Source organism: Orycteropus afer, unplaced genomic scaffold (assembly GCF_000298275.1).
Source record: "Orycteropus afer afer isolate SDZICR_OR568_19922 unplaced genomic scaffold, OryAfe1.0 scaffold00393, whole genome shotgun sequence".
NCBI classification, from domain to species: domain Eukaryota; kingdom Metazoa; phylum Chordata; class Mammalia; order Tubulidentata; family Orycteropodidae; genus Orycteropus; species Orycteropus afer.
In genome coordinates, this window is record NW_006921980.1 from 357,911 (window position 1) to 375,401 (window position 17,491).

General features: G+C 40.8%; 1 protein-coding gene across 1 annotated transcript in view; it reads right to left on the reverse strand.

Moving 5' to 3' along the window:
• Positions 1 to 408: 408 nt before the first annotated feature.
• ADAMTS2 (ADAM metallopeptidase with thrombospondin type 1 motif 2) overlaps positions 409 to 17,491 on the reverse strand; it is a 374,801-nt gene continuing 357,718 nt past the window's right edge. Inside the window, exon 22 of the mRNA XM_007953408.1 lies at positions 409 to 863. Coding sequence (XP_007951599.1) covers positions 409 to 863 — 455 coding nt within the window. The remainder of the gene's footprint in view (positions 864 to 17,491) is intronic.

Consider the following 17,491-nt stretch of genomic DNA (forward strand, 5'->3'; position numbering starts at 1 on the left):
GTTAGGGGATTTGTAGGAAGTTTCCTTGGTCTCCAGAAGATTGTCACCACCAAGGAAAGGAAGATTTCCCAATAACTGCTCAGAAACTTCAGGCAAATGTTTTATATCTCAGAGTTATCCTTCTGGCCCTCCCTTCACTGAAAGAGGTTGAAGAACCACTGTATTACTCTCCACCCAACTCTCTTGGTGTTGGCAGTATAGGATTTAGAACATTTATGGTTGGGAAACACATGTGCTAGCCCATTGGCACATGCTCACACATTTTTTATACCATCCCTTTTCTTTGTTTTCTCAAAACCCTTTGGAATCAGGAATTTGGACTTCATCTTCATAACACAGGATTTGCTATCACATGGAATATTTCTATAAGCAAGGAAAAAATGCTATGGATGCTATCTTTCCATTTTATTAGAACTTTCCGAGCATTTCCTTCTTCCGCATCTCATCAATGAGCTCTTGGATTCTTTGGTTTCTGGTCTTTTCGTATGGGCTCGGTCGTCGAGGGATTAGGTTGGGTGGCTGAACTTCATTATCCAGACCATGAATTTTGTAGGGTACATCTACAGCATTGGTCTCTGGGTGATCCTCAGTGGTGTTGGTGCTGGAGGCATTGAGTGGGACCTCCAAGGGGGTACCTGGTGAGGGCTCAACCTCCATGATTAGAGTGGGCACCTGGAGAGTGGGTATGAACTCCTCAATGTCATTATCCTTCCCAGGTGGTGGATCTGTCCTGTCATCCATGTTGCTGATGTTGTACAAGTTACAGGACTTGCAGCAGAGCTTGTTGTAGCCTGGGATAGAGCAGTAGCGAGACAAGACTTCCATCCTACAGAACATTGACTTGTCACCTTGGCAGCGGCCCTCTGAAAGAGAAAAGTGGGATAAATAACCAATAAACAAGATAAGGGAGGCCTTGTTTCCTCACAGAGTGATAGTTGCTGAAGAAGGCATTGGGAAGAGCCCCGAGGCAGCACAGAGGGAAGCGAGCTCACATGGAAAGTCTGTGTTGTTCAGCCACAGAGAAGCCCCAGAAGGGGCTGGCATCAAGGACCCCTCCCTGGAGTGCCACCATCATGAGCTATGTACAGGGCTCTCTCCAAGCAGGCCCCAGCTGAATCTGTTTTCTTTTTCTTTTCAATATTACTCAAAGTTTGAGACCAAAACAAGACCTCTTTATTCTTAGGGCATGATTCCAATCTCACATTAATGAACAGAACTTTGTCAGATCTTTGCATTTGACCTCCCAGTGGAAACCCCAATGAAGCTCTATGTTTGGGTTTTACTCTACAGTAATCTATAAGCAGAGACTATTGCAAAATTAGGAGCTCTGGTAGCATAGTGCCTAAGGTGTTTGACTGCTAACCAGAAGACTGTCGGTTCAAACCCACCAGACACTCCTTGGGAGGAAGGTTGGGCAATCTACGTCTGTAGTGATATTGCCTCAGAAACACAAGGAGGGGTCGCTATGAATTGGATCTGACTCGACGGCACATAACAATATCAACAACAACTGCAAAATTATACTTAAAAGAATCAATTCTTAACACCCAGTATAGCAAATACCTGAGGTTTAAGTCAGGTATGGGCTCACATGCTCCATCCACCATGACAACAGAAGTATAACATGCCCAAGTCTCATCCTCATTCTAGGTCTCTTGTGTCTCAGAGGTGTTCCTTTGGTTTCCCTGACACAAAATAACTTTTGGAAATAGGAGAAATTGAAGCTGGGTTTGTGTGCAGATATATTCAAAAGGTGAGCTATTATATAAAATTTCTGTTTGCACAGCACAATGACTATACATTTTAAGTTCTGCAACAATCTTCATGTCTTTTAATTGTATCAATAAATCTGCTTATCCAAATTCATATCTAAATTGTATTTGGTGTTATATATTTAAAAGATTCTTCATCTAAAATCCAAAATCGTAAAGAACTCTATGTCCGGATTTGGATTCCATAAGGCTACCATCACACAAATGTGCTTTCCTGTCTTAGGAATCAGTGCAGCCACATTGTGTATGACTGAAGATGGAGTACTAGCTATGAGAGAAGGAAACCAACATTTTAATAGGCATCTGCTAAGAATCAATTATGACACTAAGAATTTTTACAAATATCAGCATCAGTATCATAGCTACACTATAGCTCTTATCACATGTCAGACTCTTTACATACTTGCATTAACTGTATTTACACAACTATGTTATGAGGTGGACAGTATTACTACTTCCATTTATAGATGGTGGAAAACAGAAGCTTAGAGTCAGTAGATAACTTGAACATGAGAGCTAGAGCTTGGATTTAAATTGTGTCCTATTCCCAAGTCCATGCTTAGTATCCAAGTATACTGGCTGTTCTGGTTACCTAGTGCTCTGACAAGAATGTACCACAAATGGAATGGCCTTAACAAACAGGAGTTTATTCTCTTACAGTTTGGAGGCTTTAAGTCCAAGTTCAAAGTGCCAGGCTCTAGGGGATGGGTAAAAGCCCCTCAGCCTTAGGTTTCAGCTCTGCCTCCAGCTCCTGGTCCACTGAAGCTAGACGCTTTTCTTCACTCAGACAGCTGCTGGCTGCTGAAGCTGCCAAGCCCAAGGTTGACAAGTAAAAAGGCACAGTCCCACTATTACCAAATCACATGGCAGGCCATTAATTTAAGTCCATTGTAAGTCCTAAGGTCAGCAGAACATGGCAGGCTGCTGCACAACGACCTGGTACAAGCAAGGTTCAAGGTGCCATAAACTAGAGACTATCCCCAAAGCTTTTTCTTATATACAGGAAGCAGACCATATCCCAAAGGCAGCTCCTCAGCTGCTTGTGGTAGATCCCACCATAGAGTTGATTGCCAGTCTCATCATGGGGAATAACTACCACCAGCTGCCCAGCCACTCAACCAGGCCCAGACAAGTTGACATGCAAACTGAACTACCACACTGGCCTTTAAAGTGATACCATTCCACCTTGTGAGGGGAGTTCTATTAACCCAATTTATAAATGAGAATATTGAGGGTCACAAAAAAATTGAGGATGTCCTCTCAACTACCCAGCTACTGGAGCTTGAGTTTGAATTCCAACCCATGGGAGTCCTAACTTTGCAACACACACGCTTCTCAGACACTAATTAATGTGCCCGTGAATCACTGGAGGTCTTGCTAACATGCAGATTCTGATTGAGCAGGTTTGGGATGAATCTCAGGAGTCTAAATTCTAACAAGTTCTGCAATGAGCTAATGCCCTAGGTCCCTGAGGCACATTTGAAGTAACAAAGTGGGCTGCCAGAATACCAGCTCTGAGCCACTGAGCACACTTGGGTGAGGAGGGTTGTGTAAGGACATGGGAGTACTCGGGCCAGTTCTCTATGGTTAATGAGAGTATAGGCCTCTCTCCCCAGACTTCACACCTCAGTCTTCAATTCAAATATTCTGACCTGTGGTCAGGGTGTGGCATCAATACAATATTGTTTCTACAAATTCACATTCACAAGTTTTTCTTTGTTCCAGAAAGTAGTGGCTTTTCCTGGTCCCCAGCTAATCACAAGATATGGGAAGCTCTCTTCTTTCTGGTGTTAATAGTCCATTAAACAGCAGCTCTGGTCCAAGTGAGAAAGCATTTTTAGGACAGATGTTCATAGAATGGATAAATTTTAGCTGCCTGCCTGGTGTGGGCACAGGAAGGAGCTTAACTCCCTGACTGGGTCCTGGGTCTGGCCAATTGAGAGGGAAGCACTGTCCTATATTGGAGCAGTCCCTCTGTCCACTATAGGGATTGTACCTGGCCAGCATGTTCACAGGGGACACTAGCCAGGCCATCTAGCCATTCTCTGGACTTCCCTTAAGTCTTGCTTCCCTTAAGTAAACTCTTTGATGGCCTCTGGAAGCACTACAGGCAACTTCTGGCAAGACATACAGCATGCATATTAAACTCTTATGTAAAGCTCATAAGAAAAAAGCCTCATAAGAGAGAGATGAGAGGCAGATCCCAGGAGAGAGGGAGAGAACGGAGGGAAGTGGAGGAGGAGAGAGGAAGGGAAGGATGGAAAGAAAGGCAAAGATGAGGGCCACAGGCTGTGGGGAAAACAGGAGAATGCATCATGCTACACAATTGTCCCAGACAATTGCCACGAACCCTCTCTGACTCCAGCCACACTCCCACTAGAGCCTTTTTTTTCCCAAAGATTCTGCATGCACATTCCCTCTGCAGCAAAGAAATCCCCAAGAGAAGGGACAGGGGTTGGATTCAGCCTGTTAGTCTACCTCCTCTGGCTCCAAACACGAGACCATAGCCTGACGACGGCACCATAACCACCAGTGGCTGCTCCCTGTCCAGCAGGCCATGCCCCCTTTGACTTCTCAACAGACGTTTTGATTTCCAAGAGACCATGTTGTTGTTGTTGTTGTTATGTGCCGTCGAGTCGGCCCCAACTCATAGCGACCCCTCCTTGGGTTTCCGAGGCAGTTATCACTACGAAGTAGGATTGCCCAACCTTCCTTCCATCTCTTCTCTCAACACTTTTTCCTAGAGAATTAGCTGTTTGGGTGGCCTTGGACTAAGAATGGGCCTTGCTCTAGCAAAGCAGCCCATGGCAGTCCTGGATGCAGTAGCCCTGAACCCTCAGCAAAGGGGCCTGCATCCCAGACAAGCTCAGGTGATCCACCTCTGTGTGCTGGGCCTGGGGTCATCTTTCCTATTTTCTGACTCACCCATTTTCTTCTCATGAAAACCAAGCCTTCAGCAATGACTCAAAACTGACATAGATAGTTCTGAAGACTTTATGGTTTCTTCTTTCTTTTATTCTCTACCTCTGCAAACCCCAAATATACCTAAAACCTGACCTCTTGCAGTGTCATTAGGCCTCTATGGAAGGCTTTGCAGCAGACCAATCTTGGAAACATATTTCAGAATGCATTAATCTTGCCAATGGGTAAAAAGACTAGCCAGGACCCCTCAGCCTTTTCTGTGCCATGCATCACTTTGGCATCAGGTGAACTCTATGAGCCCCTGCTCAGAATTGCTTTTGGGTGCACAAAATAAAATACAGAGGAAATAAATTGTACAGTAATATAGACTTCAGATTAAGATATGAACAGCCCCAAAGGGTCCTTCTATTGACAGCACTCTGGGCTCACAAAAAACTTCCCTGACATCAGCACCTTTGGACCTCACAGCCCTGCCTCAGTAAAAGTCTCATAAGTAAACTAAAGTTCCAAGAGAAGATATGGTTTAGTTGAATGACATGTTTCAAAGGTATCAGGGCCAGTCCTACCAACAAGGCCTCTTCTCTTGGGGCTTTCCTCGCTTCCCCAAGCTGTGGGCTCCTTTTCCCACCCAGAGTCATGTTTTTCAGGTGGCAGGAATCAGACCTCTATAACCTGGACCACTCCACGCCAACCCCCCATAAAACAGTAATAGCTGCTTCAGGGCAGAGTAAGGGCAAGGGTGTTCTGTTAGCCACGGACAGGACTTGGGCTCTCTTTCCAGAGCCTCAACCATGTCTCAGGAGATGGAAGGGACAGTGACAGCTACTCACGTATCTACCATAAGAGGGAGGGTGGAGAGTGTAGCAACTTAGTGGGGGAAGGCAGGCTAGTGCTGACCCTTCTCTGGTTTTCAAGAGATGCAGACAATAGCCTTTAATATAAAATGCTTTGAATTTGTAAGTTAATGGTAATGCAATTGAAAAATAAAATTAAACACTGTGAGGGCCAATCAAACATGTCCTCAGAGATACTCAGCAACCTGCCAGTTTTCATCCTCCTGTCTCTCTGTTGGCAGAGGTGCATCTGAGCAGGAGGGAGGAGTCTCAACCTGCAATTCCCAACCAGGCAATCCCAAGCAATCCCAAACCAGGCCCAGATTTACCTACCACCCTGGATCCCAAACAATTTCTCCTTGTGAAGTTTCATAGGTGAGATTCCAACCCTAGTCTTTCACGATCTCTTGGCAACTCTTGGCACATCACTCCCCTCTCAAATTTCTTACAGGCCTACAGACTATCTCCTCACTTTCTCCTCTTCGTTAAGGCCAATCTTCTTGGCTCCTTTTCACTTGCTGCTTTCTGGATGCTGATGCTTCCTCACAGCACAGCCTCCCAGAACTACCATCTCATCCCCAGGTGGCTTCCTGACACCCACACACTAAGGTCCCATACATACATCGTCACCCAGAGTGCCTGTCAGTGGCCCAGGCCTATCTACCTAACTGCCATCTTCACTTGGCTGTCCCACAAGGACAACTTCAACATGTACACACTGACCATCCCTATTTATTTCCCTTTGGTTTCTTCTCCTGGGTCTCTGTCTTGATGAATGACAGCATCATTCCTACAAGTCAAAGCTAGAACTTAAAAGTCATCCCAACACCTTCTCCCTTCCTCCTCCCTCTTCATTCCTTCTTTCCAATCTGTCAGCAACCCCTGCTGATTGTGTAGCTAAATGAGTAAATTCTCATTCTGTAGCTAATTCTGACATTCTACTTGCTCAAGTGCAAACTTGAACAAGTTACTTCAAGGTATCAGTGTGCACAATATGGAAAATAATAGTATCTTATCTGTCCAGTCAAGTGCCTTAGGCACTATGCTACCAGAGCTCCCATTTTATAGATTATATAGGAGCTCTGGTAGTGTAGTGCCTAAGGCACTTGACTGCTAACCAGAAGGCTGGCAGTTCAAACCTACCAGCTACTCCTTGGAAGGAAGATGGGGCAATCTACTTCCGTAGTGATACTGCCTCAGAAACCCAAGGAGGGGTCGTTATGAGTTCGGTCCGACTTGACGGCACATAACAACAACAAAAACAAATATATATATATATATATATATAAGGAAAGACTGCCTGGTCTGCACTATCCTCACAATCATTGCAATGTTTGAACCCATTGTTGTATCCACTGTGTCAATCCATCTCATTGAGGGTCTTCCTCTTCTTCATAGACCCTATACTTTACAAAGCATGATGTCCTTCTCTAGGGACTGGTCCTTTCTGATTACTTGTCCAAAGTACATGAAGTGAAATCTCACTATCCTCACTTCCAAGGAGCATTCTGGCTGTACTCCTTCCAAGACAGATTTGTTTGTTTTTCTGGCAGTCCATGGTACAGTCAGTATTCTTTGCCATCACCATAATTTAAATGTATCAATTCTTCTTTGGTCTTCCTAATTCATTGTCTACCTTTCATGTGCATATTACATGACTGAAAGTACCATGACTTGAGTCAGGTACGCACCTTAGTCCTCAAAGTGATATGTGTGCTTTAAATACTTTCAAGAGGTCTTTTGTAGCATATTTATCCAATGCAATATGTCATTTGGTTTCTTGACTGCTGCTTCCATGGGTGTTGATTGTGGACCCAAGTAAAATGAAGTCCTTGATAATTTCAAAATTTTTTTCTGTTTATCATGATGTTGCCTATTGGTCCAGTTGTGAGGAATTTTGTTTTATGTTGAGGTGTAATCCATACTGAAGGCTGTAGTCTTTGATCATAAGTAAGTGTTTAAAGTCTTCTTCATTTTCAGTAAGCAAGGTTGTGTCATCTGCATATCACATGTTGCTGACGAGTCTTCCCCCCCATTCCTGATACTGTGTTCTTCTTCATATAGTTCATCTTCTCAGCTCATTTGTACTACATTAGCAGACCCCAAACTTGAGCTTTCTGGCATAACTAGAATAACTGACCCAGATCTAAGTCAGACTCTATTTTGATTCACTTGCTAAGACCTTGGCTTCACTCTTGCTTATCATAAGACTCTTTGTATATCTGTAACTTAGGGTTCAAGCATAGCCCATTATTTTAAGATAAGAAGAAGGGGCCAGATGTTTGTTGTTACAGAAATTTGACACAAATGTTCTCAGAAGGATGATTTGTTAAAAATGTTCCAGGATGTTAGCAAATAGAATTGCTAATGTGAAGAGACATGGGCTAAAGGGGTTTGATAACCCCTCTTGCAATCACATAGTATTTGCTTATTTCACCCTATAAAACACACTCCCCTTCCACACTCTGGAAAATTATGGTACTCTGCCTAATTGTAATAGTGTTTCCTGATTCATGAATTCTCTATTCCTCAATAAAATTCTACTTTTACTTTTAACAGAATCTAAGTCTGTTGTTTCTCCTATGATATTTCTGGTGTCAGAAGCAGAATTCTGAAGGTGAATTGAACTTTGCAATCCCTGAGGCAACAGAGAGTCCAGTCAACAGTACCAAGTAGAGCCTCCTTGGACCCTCTATCTCCACAGTGGAGTCTCAGGAGTTTCAGCAAGGTAAATAACCTCTCAAATCTGAGCCACCACTTTTTTTACCTGGAGGCTCCCTGACATTTTACTGTTGGATTTGTAATTGAACATTGGCATAGGTTCCATGCAGTTACTGCCAAGGTATCTTAAAGTCTCTTGCTAGGCATTTGTTTGATCCTGAGAAACTGAAAGCTCTGGTCTGTGTTTTTAATGTAACTGTCTTCTGGAAAATAGAGAATGCTAAATCTAAGAGTACTCTAGCTTCCCTCAGGGACCCCCACTCATTACATGGACAAACATTTTGGACCCTTAATGTTTTTGTTTCTGCCTGCTTGGCACAACCTGACTCAAAGTAGTTTGAAAAATCAGTGGCCACTATGGGGAATCTTTGATCTTTGTAAGTTAATTCCCTGTGCAGAAAGTTTGAAAATACAGGCTTCCACATTAAACAGATTCAATGGGACACCTATTTCAATCATTACCTTAATGCCTCTAAGAGACATCAATACAGCAAAATAGCTCCTCCTATATAGGATGCTGTTTCTAAATTAACTAAACATACAAAGGATTGCAATATCAGAGTTCTGTAAACACCATTTCTGCACCACTGAAGGCTTCAACTTTCACTTCTTTGTACCTTTCTTTGCTTTCCTAGTCTCCTGATAATAATTTGTCTGAACTTCCCTTATTTCCCAAAGAAACTACTGAAAATCTAAAGCCATTCCCAAAATGCCCTTTAAACTCTGCCTCACAGATTCCAGAATGGGCACCAGGGAATCTCCTAATAACCCTAGTATATCCTTTGTTCCTTGGACTCACACACAATTGCATAGTATTGTTAAGGATTTTACACAATTATGTGAGGAACCTTATAAATTTGCTGAGGAATTTAAGATTCTTATTGTAACTTATCAGCCTGTGCTGCCAGATTTACATCAATTAGTTCATATGTTAACTTATCCCAGAGAACTTCAATCATGGTCAGAACATGCTGAATGGACAATTCCTAAACACAGTCTAGCTCTAGATATGGATAAATCAGCTGTTGCATTACTTGAGGACATCTGACACATGGGCCAAAAATTGCTTAAAGGTATTCTCAAGGCTTTCCTTCCAATCATAAATTGGATTCATGAATCAGGAAACACTATTATAATTAGGCAGAGTATAATAATTTTCCAGAGTGTGGAAGGGGAGTGTGTTTTATAGGGTGGAATAAGCAAATACTATGTGATTGCAGGAGGTGCATGGAAAAAACCACAAAGGGGTTATCAAACCCCTTTTGCCCATATCTTTCTTCACATTAGCTATTCTATTTGTTAACATATTTGTAGACATTCACTCATGTCTAAAAAATAAGGATGAGGATGTTTATGAATATCAAACTTGATTATTTTGAAAAATTACTGAATAGTTAGATCGTGGTTCACTGGCTCTGGGTGCTACAAGCAGGAGCTTTTAGTGGTGTTTATATCTGGAAATTTCAGTTTGGTAAAAAGGCACCATTTAGGTTGGAAAGCAACCCCCATTCCAGAATTTTGGTAAAATGGCACCATTTAGATTGGAAAGCAACCCCCATTGCAGAATTACCAATTTGGCTCATGAATTCTCTCTAACTTCAGAAAAAAAAAAAAAAAAAAAGCCATAGCTAATAACCTGATGGCTCTGAAATTACAACAAATGTGAGGAATTCATAATAAAAGAAACTTAACCCTCCAATGCATCTAAAACTTGTCTCACTACTGTAAAAGCAAGCAAACAAAAAACTGGCCATTGGAAAAGTCAGTGCTTTAAATTGAAGAATAAATAGAAAATTTCCTCTTTAATCCCATCTCCACACCCTAATTTAGAATGAAGGGACTCTGGGAACAGTTCAGTGGTTTTACCCATGATGGTTGTAAATCCTCAAGGGGAAACAGCTATGTATATTAATGGAGAATCCTGCCAATTTTTAATTGGTATAGGAGCCACTCTGTCTGCTGTTAACTCCATTTGTTTACAAAAGACTTTGCTCCAGAGTTTTAAAATTTCAAAAATCATAGGGGTGACTAACCAAGAACAAGTTTTAATCCATTCATTTCTGTTCCCAGTCTTCCTGAGTATTACTGAGGATTTCTGTCCCTTTTTATTCAGTTCTAACACTCCTGTTAATGTGTAGGGAAGAGATTTGTTATCTAAATGAAATTGACATCTACAATTTAATGAAAAGGGGGAAATATTTCTATCTTTAAGCCTTAAAGATAGAAAGTTAGACATGGAAAAGGCTATTTGTCATATTCAAGTCTTTACTATGCCCCTTCAAACTTTTATTCATTCAGGCTCTCTTCCCTGTGATATAATCTTTCAGGTTCCTGAAACCTTGTGAGGCACAACTTCTACAGATGTTGGCTGAGTGTTGTCCTCTTAACCTACTAATATTCAAATGGATACATCTAAATGTTTACTAGTTTCCCCAGTACCCACTTAAATGAGAAGCAAAATAAGAACTGAAGGTTGTAATTCAGGATTTCTTTTCCAAAGATTTAATTGTCCCCATCACTAGGCCTTGCAGCACTCCTGTCCTTCCCGTTAAGAAGCCAAATAATAGAAGTTGAAGATTTATTCAGGACTTACGTGCAGTCAATTGCACTGTTATTCTTAGATTCCTAGTTATCCCTAGCTCACATTTTCCACTTTCCAATGACCCTCATGATGTGACATATTTCACTGTTATAGATCTTTGTAGTGCATTTTTCAGAATCCCACAAATCCAATATTTATTCACTTTTACTTGGAACCACCAACCATTACCTGAACTGTTATTCCTTAAGGATTTACTGAATCTCCCACTTATTCTTCTCAGATTTTGCACACAGATTTGCAACCTTTGCAATCCCCAAGAAAATCTACATTATTACAATATGTCAATGTCGTATTCATTTGCTCCACTTCTCAACAGGCCTGCTTTGAAGGTAAAAAAAGGGAGCTCTTGTGGCTTAGTGCCTAAGGCATTGGACTGTTAATCAGAAGGCTGGTGATTCAAACCCACCAGTCACTACTTGGAAGGAAGATTAGGTGATCTACTTCCGTAGGGATGCCACCTTGGAAACCCAATGAGGAGTTGCTATGAGTCCGGACCGCTAAAATAAAGAAATAACTTAAGGGCTTTTTAGGATTTTGTGGCTATGTGGTTATTGTCAAGCATGGATTCCTAACCTTTTTAATGGCTTAAACTTTATACAAATATTTGAAAACTTCTGAGCCAGTTCCATTCCATCTCACCTCAGAAGACCAAGAGGCTATAAATAAATTAAAAGGCCTTAATAGGTGGATACACCCACTTTAGAGTTTCTTAACTATCATTTGGACCTTTATTTGTCCATGAAGTTTCTGGTAATCCATTAGGGGTTATTACACAGAAACATGGAGAGCAGCATAGGCCTGTAGGTTATTTCAGCCTGAAGCTAAAGCTGTATCCAGAGTTTATTCTCCTTGCCTCAGGACTGTAACCCTACTGCAAAACATACAGAAATCACTGCAGATAAAGTTTGGGGAAACTTTTTAGATATATAAGTACTCCATGTTGTGTCTGCTTTACTTAATTCTGCTTTAACCCAAAGTCTAACTGCTAGCAGACTTACCTCCTATGAGGCTCTTCTTCTGGCAGCCTCAAATATTAGATTACCTACAGTGACTACTTCAAAGCTAGTAACTCTTCTCTCTGTAACTGATGAAGATGATTGCCCTTCCCATGATTATTTATATCTAACTGAGCAACTATTAACTCCCCATAGTGATTTAAAGGAAACTCCTTTGACAAATCCTGACATAATTTTATTTGTAGACAGTTCCTATTTGAAACTGACTCCTGACTCATTATCTGGCTAATTATGCTGTACAACACCCACTGAGGTCCTTAAAAGCCAGACACTCCTGAATTTATTTCTGCTCACCAAGCTGAAGTCATTGCTCTTAATAGAGTCTGAGACATGGAATGAGGATATGGAGCAAGGGATATCATTGGCGATGTGAGATGGATCTTGGCTGAAAGCAAAGAATACCAGAAAGATGTTTACTTGTGTTTCATTGTCTATGCAAAAGCATTCGACTGTGTGGATTATAAAAAAATATGGATAATATTAAGAGGAACAGGAATTCCAGAACACTTAATTGTACTCAGGAGGAACCTGTACATAGACCAGAAGGCTGTTGTTCAAACAGAACAAGGGGATACTGCATGGTTTAAAATCAGGAAGGGAGTGTGTCAGGGTTGTATCCTTTCACCATATTTATTCAATCTGTATTATGAGCAAATAATCCAAGAAGCTGGACTATATGAAGAAAAGCATAGCATCAGATTGGAGAAAGACTCTAACAACCTGCGATATGCAGATGACACAACTTTGCTTGTTGAATATGAAGATGACTTGAAGCACTTACTGATAAAGATTAAAGACCACAGTCTGCAGTATGGACTGCATCTCAACATAAAGAAAATGAAAATCTTCACAAATGGGCCCATAAGCAGCATCATGATAAATGGAGAAAAGATTGAAGTTGTTAAAGATTTCATATTACTTGGTTCCAACATAAGCATCAATGGAAGCAGCAGTCAAGAAATCAGACATCATATTGCATTGGGCAAATCTGTTGCAAAAGACCTCTTTAAAGTACTGAAGAGCAAAGATGTCTCTTTGAAGACTAATGTGCACCTAACTCAAACCATGGTATTTTAAATCATATGCATGTGAAAGCTGGACAATGAATAAGGAAGATCAAAGAAGAATTAATGCCTTTGAGTTGTGGTGTTGGTGAAGAATACTGAAAATACCATGGACTGCCAGAAGAACAAACAAATCTGTCCCGGAAGAAGTGCAACTGGAATGCTTCTTGGAAGTGAGAATGGTCAGACTTCATCTCACCTCCTTTGGTCATTTTATCAGACGGGACCATTCCCTGGAGAAGGATATCATGCCCTCAACAAGATAGATTGACATAGTGACTGCAACAATGGGCTCAGGTATAGCAAAGATTGTGAGGGTGGCACAGGTCTGGACAGTGTTTCGTTCTGTTGTGCACAGGGTAGCTATGAGTCAGAGCCAACTTGATGGCGTCTTAACAACAACAACTAAAAGAGCCTGCAAATGTGCTAAAGGAAAGTCTTTGAATGTTTGCACAGCTTCTGAATATGCCTTGAGAGTGATTCATGATTTTGGCATGCTATGGAAACAAAGAAGGTTTTTAACTTCTTCTCCTAACACCATTTAGAGTGAAACTTTAGTAGCAGATCTTTTATTGTACCCTTCCAAAACTGTTATAATCAAAATACAAGCATACCAGCAGAAGAGAGTGCCTCAAACTGAAAAAAAATTAGAAGAAATAACCTTGCTGATGCAGCTGCTAAATAGGCAGCTTCTCAAATTATGGTTGCACCTATCATAGCACAAGTAGTTATAAATGGCCTTTAGAAGAACCAGTAGAGGATTAGTCTCATGAAATAACTAGTATTTTTGTATCCACCAAACCAATTGGCTCAAATGAAATTGAAAAACAGAAAGTCCAGTTGTTATCAAGTCCCTGACACTGTATTATGGTTAAGGCCCAATGCTAAAATTATTTTCCCTTAACTTTTACATGCCCTCATGATGAAGACTGTACATAAAAACATTCAGCTAATCATGGATTGGTATATGCTCCTGCCCCCAAATATGTGTTAATTTTGAGGGGGAATGATTCTCTGTGGCTTGACAGTTATGTAATAATGCAATGTGACAGTTATGTAATGAAGAAATCATCTCCCATGATGTGATCTGATGTGATCAGCCAATCAGTTGTAAGGAGATTAGGGTAGGATGAAACCCTACTCAAGTCATAGCTATGATTTGATGTAAGGGGAGTTTCTCTGCAGTGTGGCCTGCATTATCTTTTACCTTACAGGAGATAAAAGGAGAGAGAAGTGAGCAGAGAGAGACCTACTACCACCAAGAAAAAGAGCCAAGAGTAGAGTGTGTCCTTTGGACCTGGGGCAACTGCACTGAGAGCAATCTTACCCTAGACCAAAGGCAAGATTGATGTCAAGACACAGAGATTTCCAAGGAATGTTGGACCCACAAATGTGAAAAAGAGATGAGGACTTTCCCCTAGAGATGACAGAGAGAGAAATCCTTCTCCTAGGGCCAATGCCCTGAACTCAGATTTCTAGCCTCCTAGACTATGACAGATTGGAAGGAAGGTTGGGCAATCTACTTCCGTAATGATACTGCCTCAGAAACCCAAGGAGGGGTCGCTATGAGTCGGGTCCAACTTGATGGCACATAACAACAACAACAACAAACTATGAGAGAATAAATTTTTGTTTGTTAAAGCCATTCATTTCTGGTAGCTCTGTTATAGTAATACTAGACAACTAAGACATGTGGGGAGAGATAAAATGATTGACATTTTAAAAAATTCCAATGGGGAAAATTTTCGGAGAAAGTGGAGCATGTGGCTGCTTATTGCTTTGTTTGCTTGCAATTAGTAACATTCCATGGTAAATTTAAATTGTTTCATTTTTAGAGCCAGCAGTTGCAAGAGGGAGACAACAAGATTACACTGATTCCTACCATATTTGGCCCACAGAGCATGCACAGAAGACTTCAGACTTGTTCTAAAAATATCTAGTGATGTGTCTAACTCCCCTGCTGATCATGCTAAGGCTGCCATTTTTAGAACATGCGATGTATGACTTCTGCATGTCTACTTGTACCACCCTAAAAAAACCCTAAAAAACCCTATGCATTAGGTCTTCTAGAATTTCAATGAATATATATAACTTCCCTTTTCAAACCTCATAAAATGTAAATCATGCTTACCTTGGGGAGTCAGATTTGAGGAGAGTCTGTCCTAACTCCTTACCTACTGCTATATAAATAAAAAGCTACTTTCTCATTCTCAAAAGCTCGTGTCCAGAGATTGGATTCCGTGAGTGCCAGACAGTGATATTCCTTGGGGTCCTCCCCTATTACATAACCCTGGTAAACATCTTAAGACTTTACCTGGACAATTCCCTTTGCCTTCTGGATCTATACTTGAATGGCAAGTAGACTTTATCCAACTTCCACCCTTGAATGATTATAAATATGTCTTAGTAATGATTTGTAGGAACTTTTGTGGCATAGGGGTTAAAGCATTTGGCTGCTAACCAAAAAGTTGGCAGTTCAAACCCACAAGCCACTCCATGGGAGAAAGATGAGGCAATCTGCTTCCATAAAGATTTATAGCCTTGGAAACCCTTTGGAGCAGTTCTATTCTGCCCTATAGGGTTGCTATGAATCAAAGTTGATTCGATGACAGTGGATTTTTTAGGTTTGAATGATTTGTAAATTTTCACAGAGGGTAAAGCCTTTCCATTATTATTTTTTTATATATAGCAAAAAACTCCTTGAAAACAATACCTACCTGGGGAGCATCAGAGACTCTTTGCAGTGACAGAGGAAGAAATTTTACTGGACAAATTATTCAAAATTATGCCAAATCTAAACATTGATATACAGGTGGATAGATGGGTGGACAGGCTGAACTATTAGAAATGTCGATGCAGGGGGGAGTGTGCCCATGACCATGTATAGGGTTGGCAGACAATGATTCTACAAGTGTATTTGTATGTTCTATAAGAATTCCCAGGTTGTAGTCATTTCTTGGCTAGCCAGCTACCCCAAGGGAGTGCATAATTGGACCTGTGGGCTCAGGACCATAGTTGCAGGGGACATCAAGCTCAAGTGGCATAACATACAACACAAAAACATTGTTCCACATCCTACTTTGGCAAGCTGTGACTGGGATCTTAAAAGCTTGCAAGCAGCCATCTTGATGACAACAATGGATCTCTCCTTGTCTAGAGCAAAGAAGAATGAAGAAAACCAAAGGCACATGGAAACAATTAGTTCAAGTGACTGGTAATCATGTGATCCTGAGCCTATACAACTATGAGACCAGAAGAGCTAGATGGTGCCTGGCTACCGCTGTCAACCACTCAGAGGGGAATCTATGTAGGAGATCCTGGGAAGAATGGGAGAACAATGTGGAATAAAACTCAAAATCATTCAAAAAAAAATAAAAGGGGTGGGAACCAGGTTTGCTGGTCTGATAGAGCCTGATGGAACCACTGAGACTATGGCCCCTCGTTGCCCTTCAGGTCTAGAATTGAATCCACTCCTGTGGCTTCCAGCCAAATAAAAGACAGGCATATGAGCTGAACATTTACATTAGGTAGATACACTCCTTGGAGAGATCAATCATGGGAGAAAGAAGGGCTGTATATGCACAGGGAGACAGCTGGAGGGGCAGGAGTGCATGGGAAAGAAGGACACAGGGAAAAGGTAACTATGGGGAGGAAGCGAGAGGGGAGTTTTTGCATTGTGGGAAATTGCAGTCAATGTCATGAGACAAAGTGTATGTGAGCTGCTGTGTGGAAAGTGATTTTGCTCTGTAAACTTTCACCCAAATCACAATAAAAATTAAAAAAAAAAAAAAAGAAGAGAGAGAGAATTATGCCAAATCTTTCCCATATATTGGAGATTGTATTGTTCATATCATTTTCAATCCTTTGGATTTTTAGAAAGAATGAATGGAATTAATAAAAAGTCAACTTGCTAAGCTTTCTGAATACTTAGGTTCTCCTTTTAGTCCTTTTAAATTTTAGAAGCATTCTTGTCTTAGTTATCTAGTGCTAGTATTAATAGAAATACCACAAATTGATTGCTTTAACATAAACAGAATAAACAGAAATTTATTCTGTCACAGTTTATGAGACTAGAATGGCACAAAGCTTGTAATTTATAAGAAATGTTTCCTAGAGGATTGCATTAAAGATTGAATATATTTCAATAACTTGGGTGGTACTAAGTTATGGTCAATGGAGAAGATGGAAGGAAGGATTATAGGCCTTCCAGTAATTATTTCATGAAGAGTAAACCTATGAAGTCCAAAAGAATGTTTAATTTATAATAAAACTAACTCTTCTCCTTTACTTAATATTGCTCCAAGAGATCATGTTTATTGGAAAAAATACCAATGAAAAGATTCTCTAAAACATCACTGGAAAGGACCATATTTAATTCTTGTATGTATGTAACCCTTGTGCAGAGAAACCAGAAGGAATTAATCCTTAGATTCATTCAACACAGTTAAAAAAGCCTAAAGCATCTCTTTTGACTTGTCAACCAGCTGTTGTTGTTATGTGCCATCAAGTCAGACTCGACTCATAGCGACCCCTCCTTGGGTTTCCGAGGCAGTATCACTAC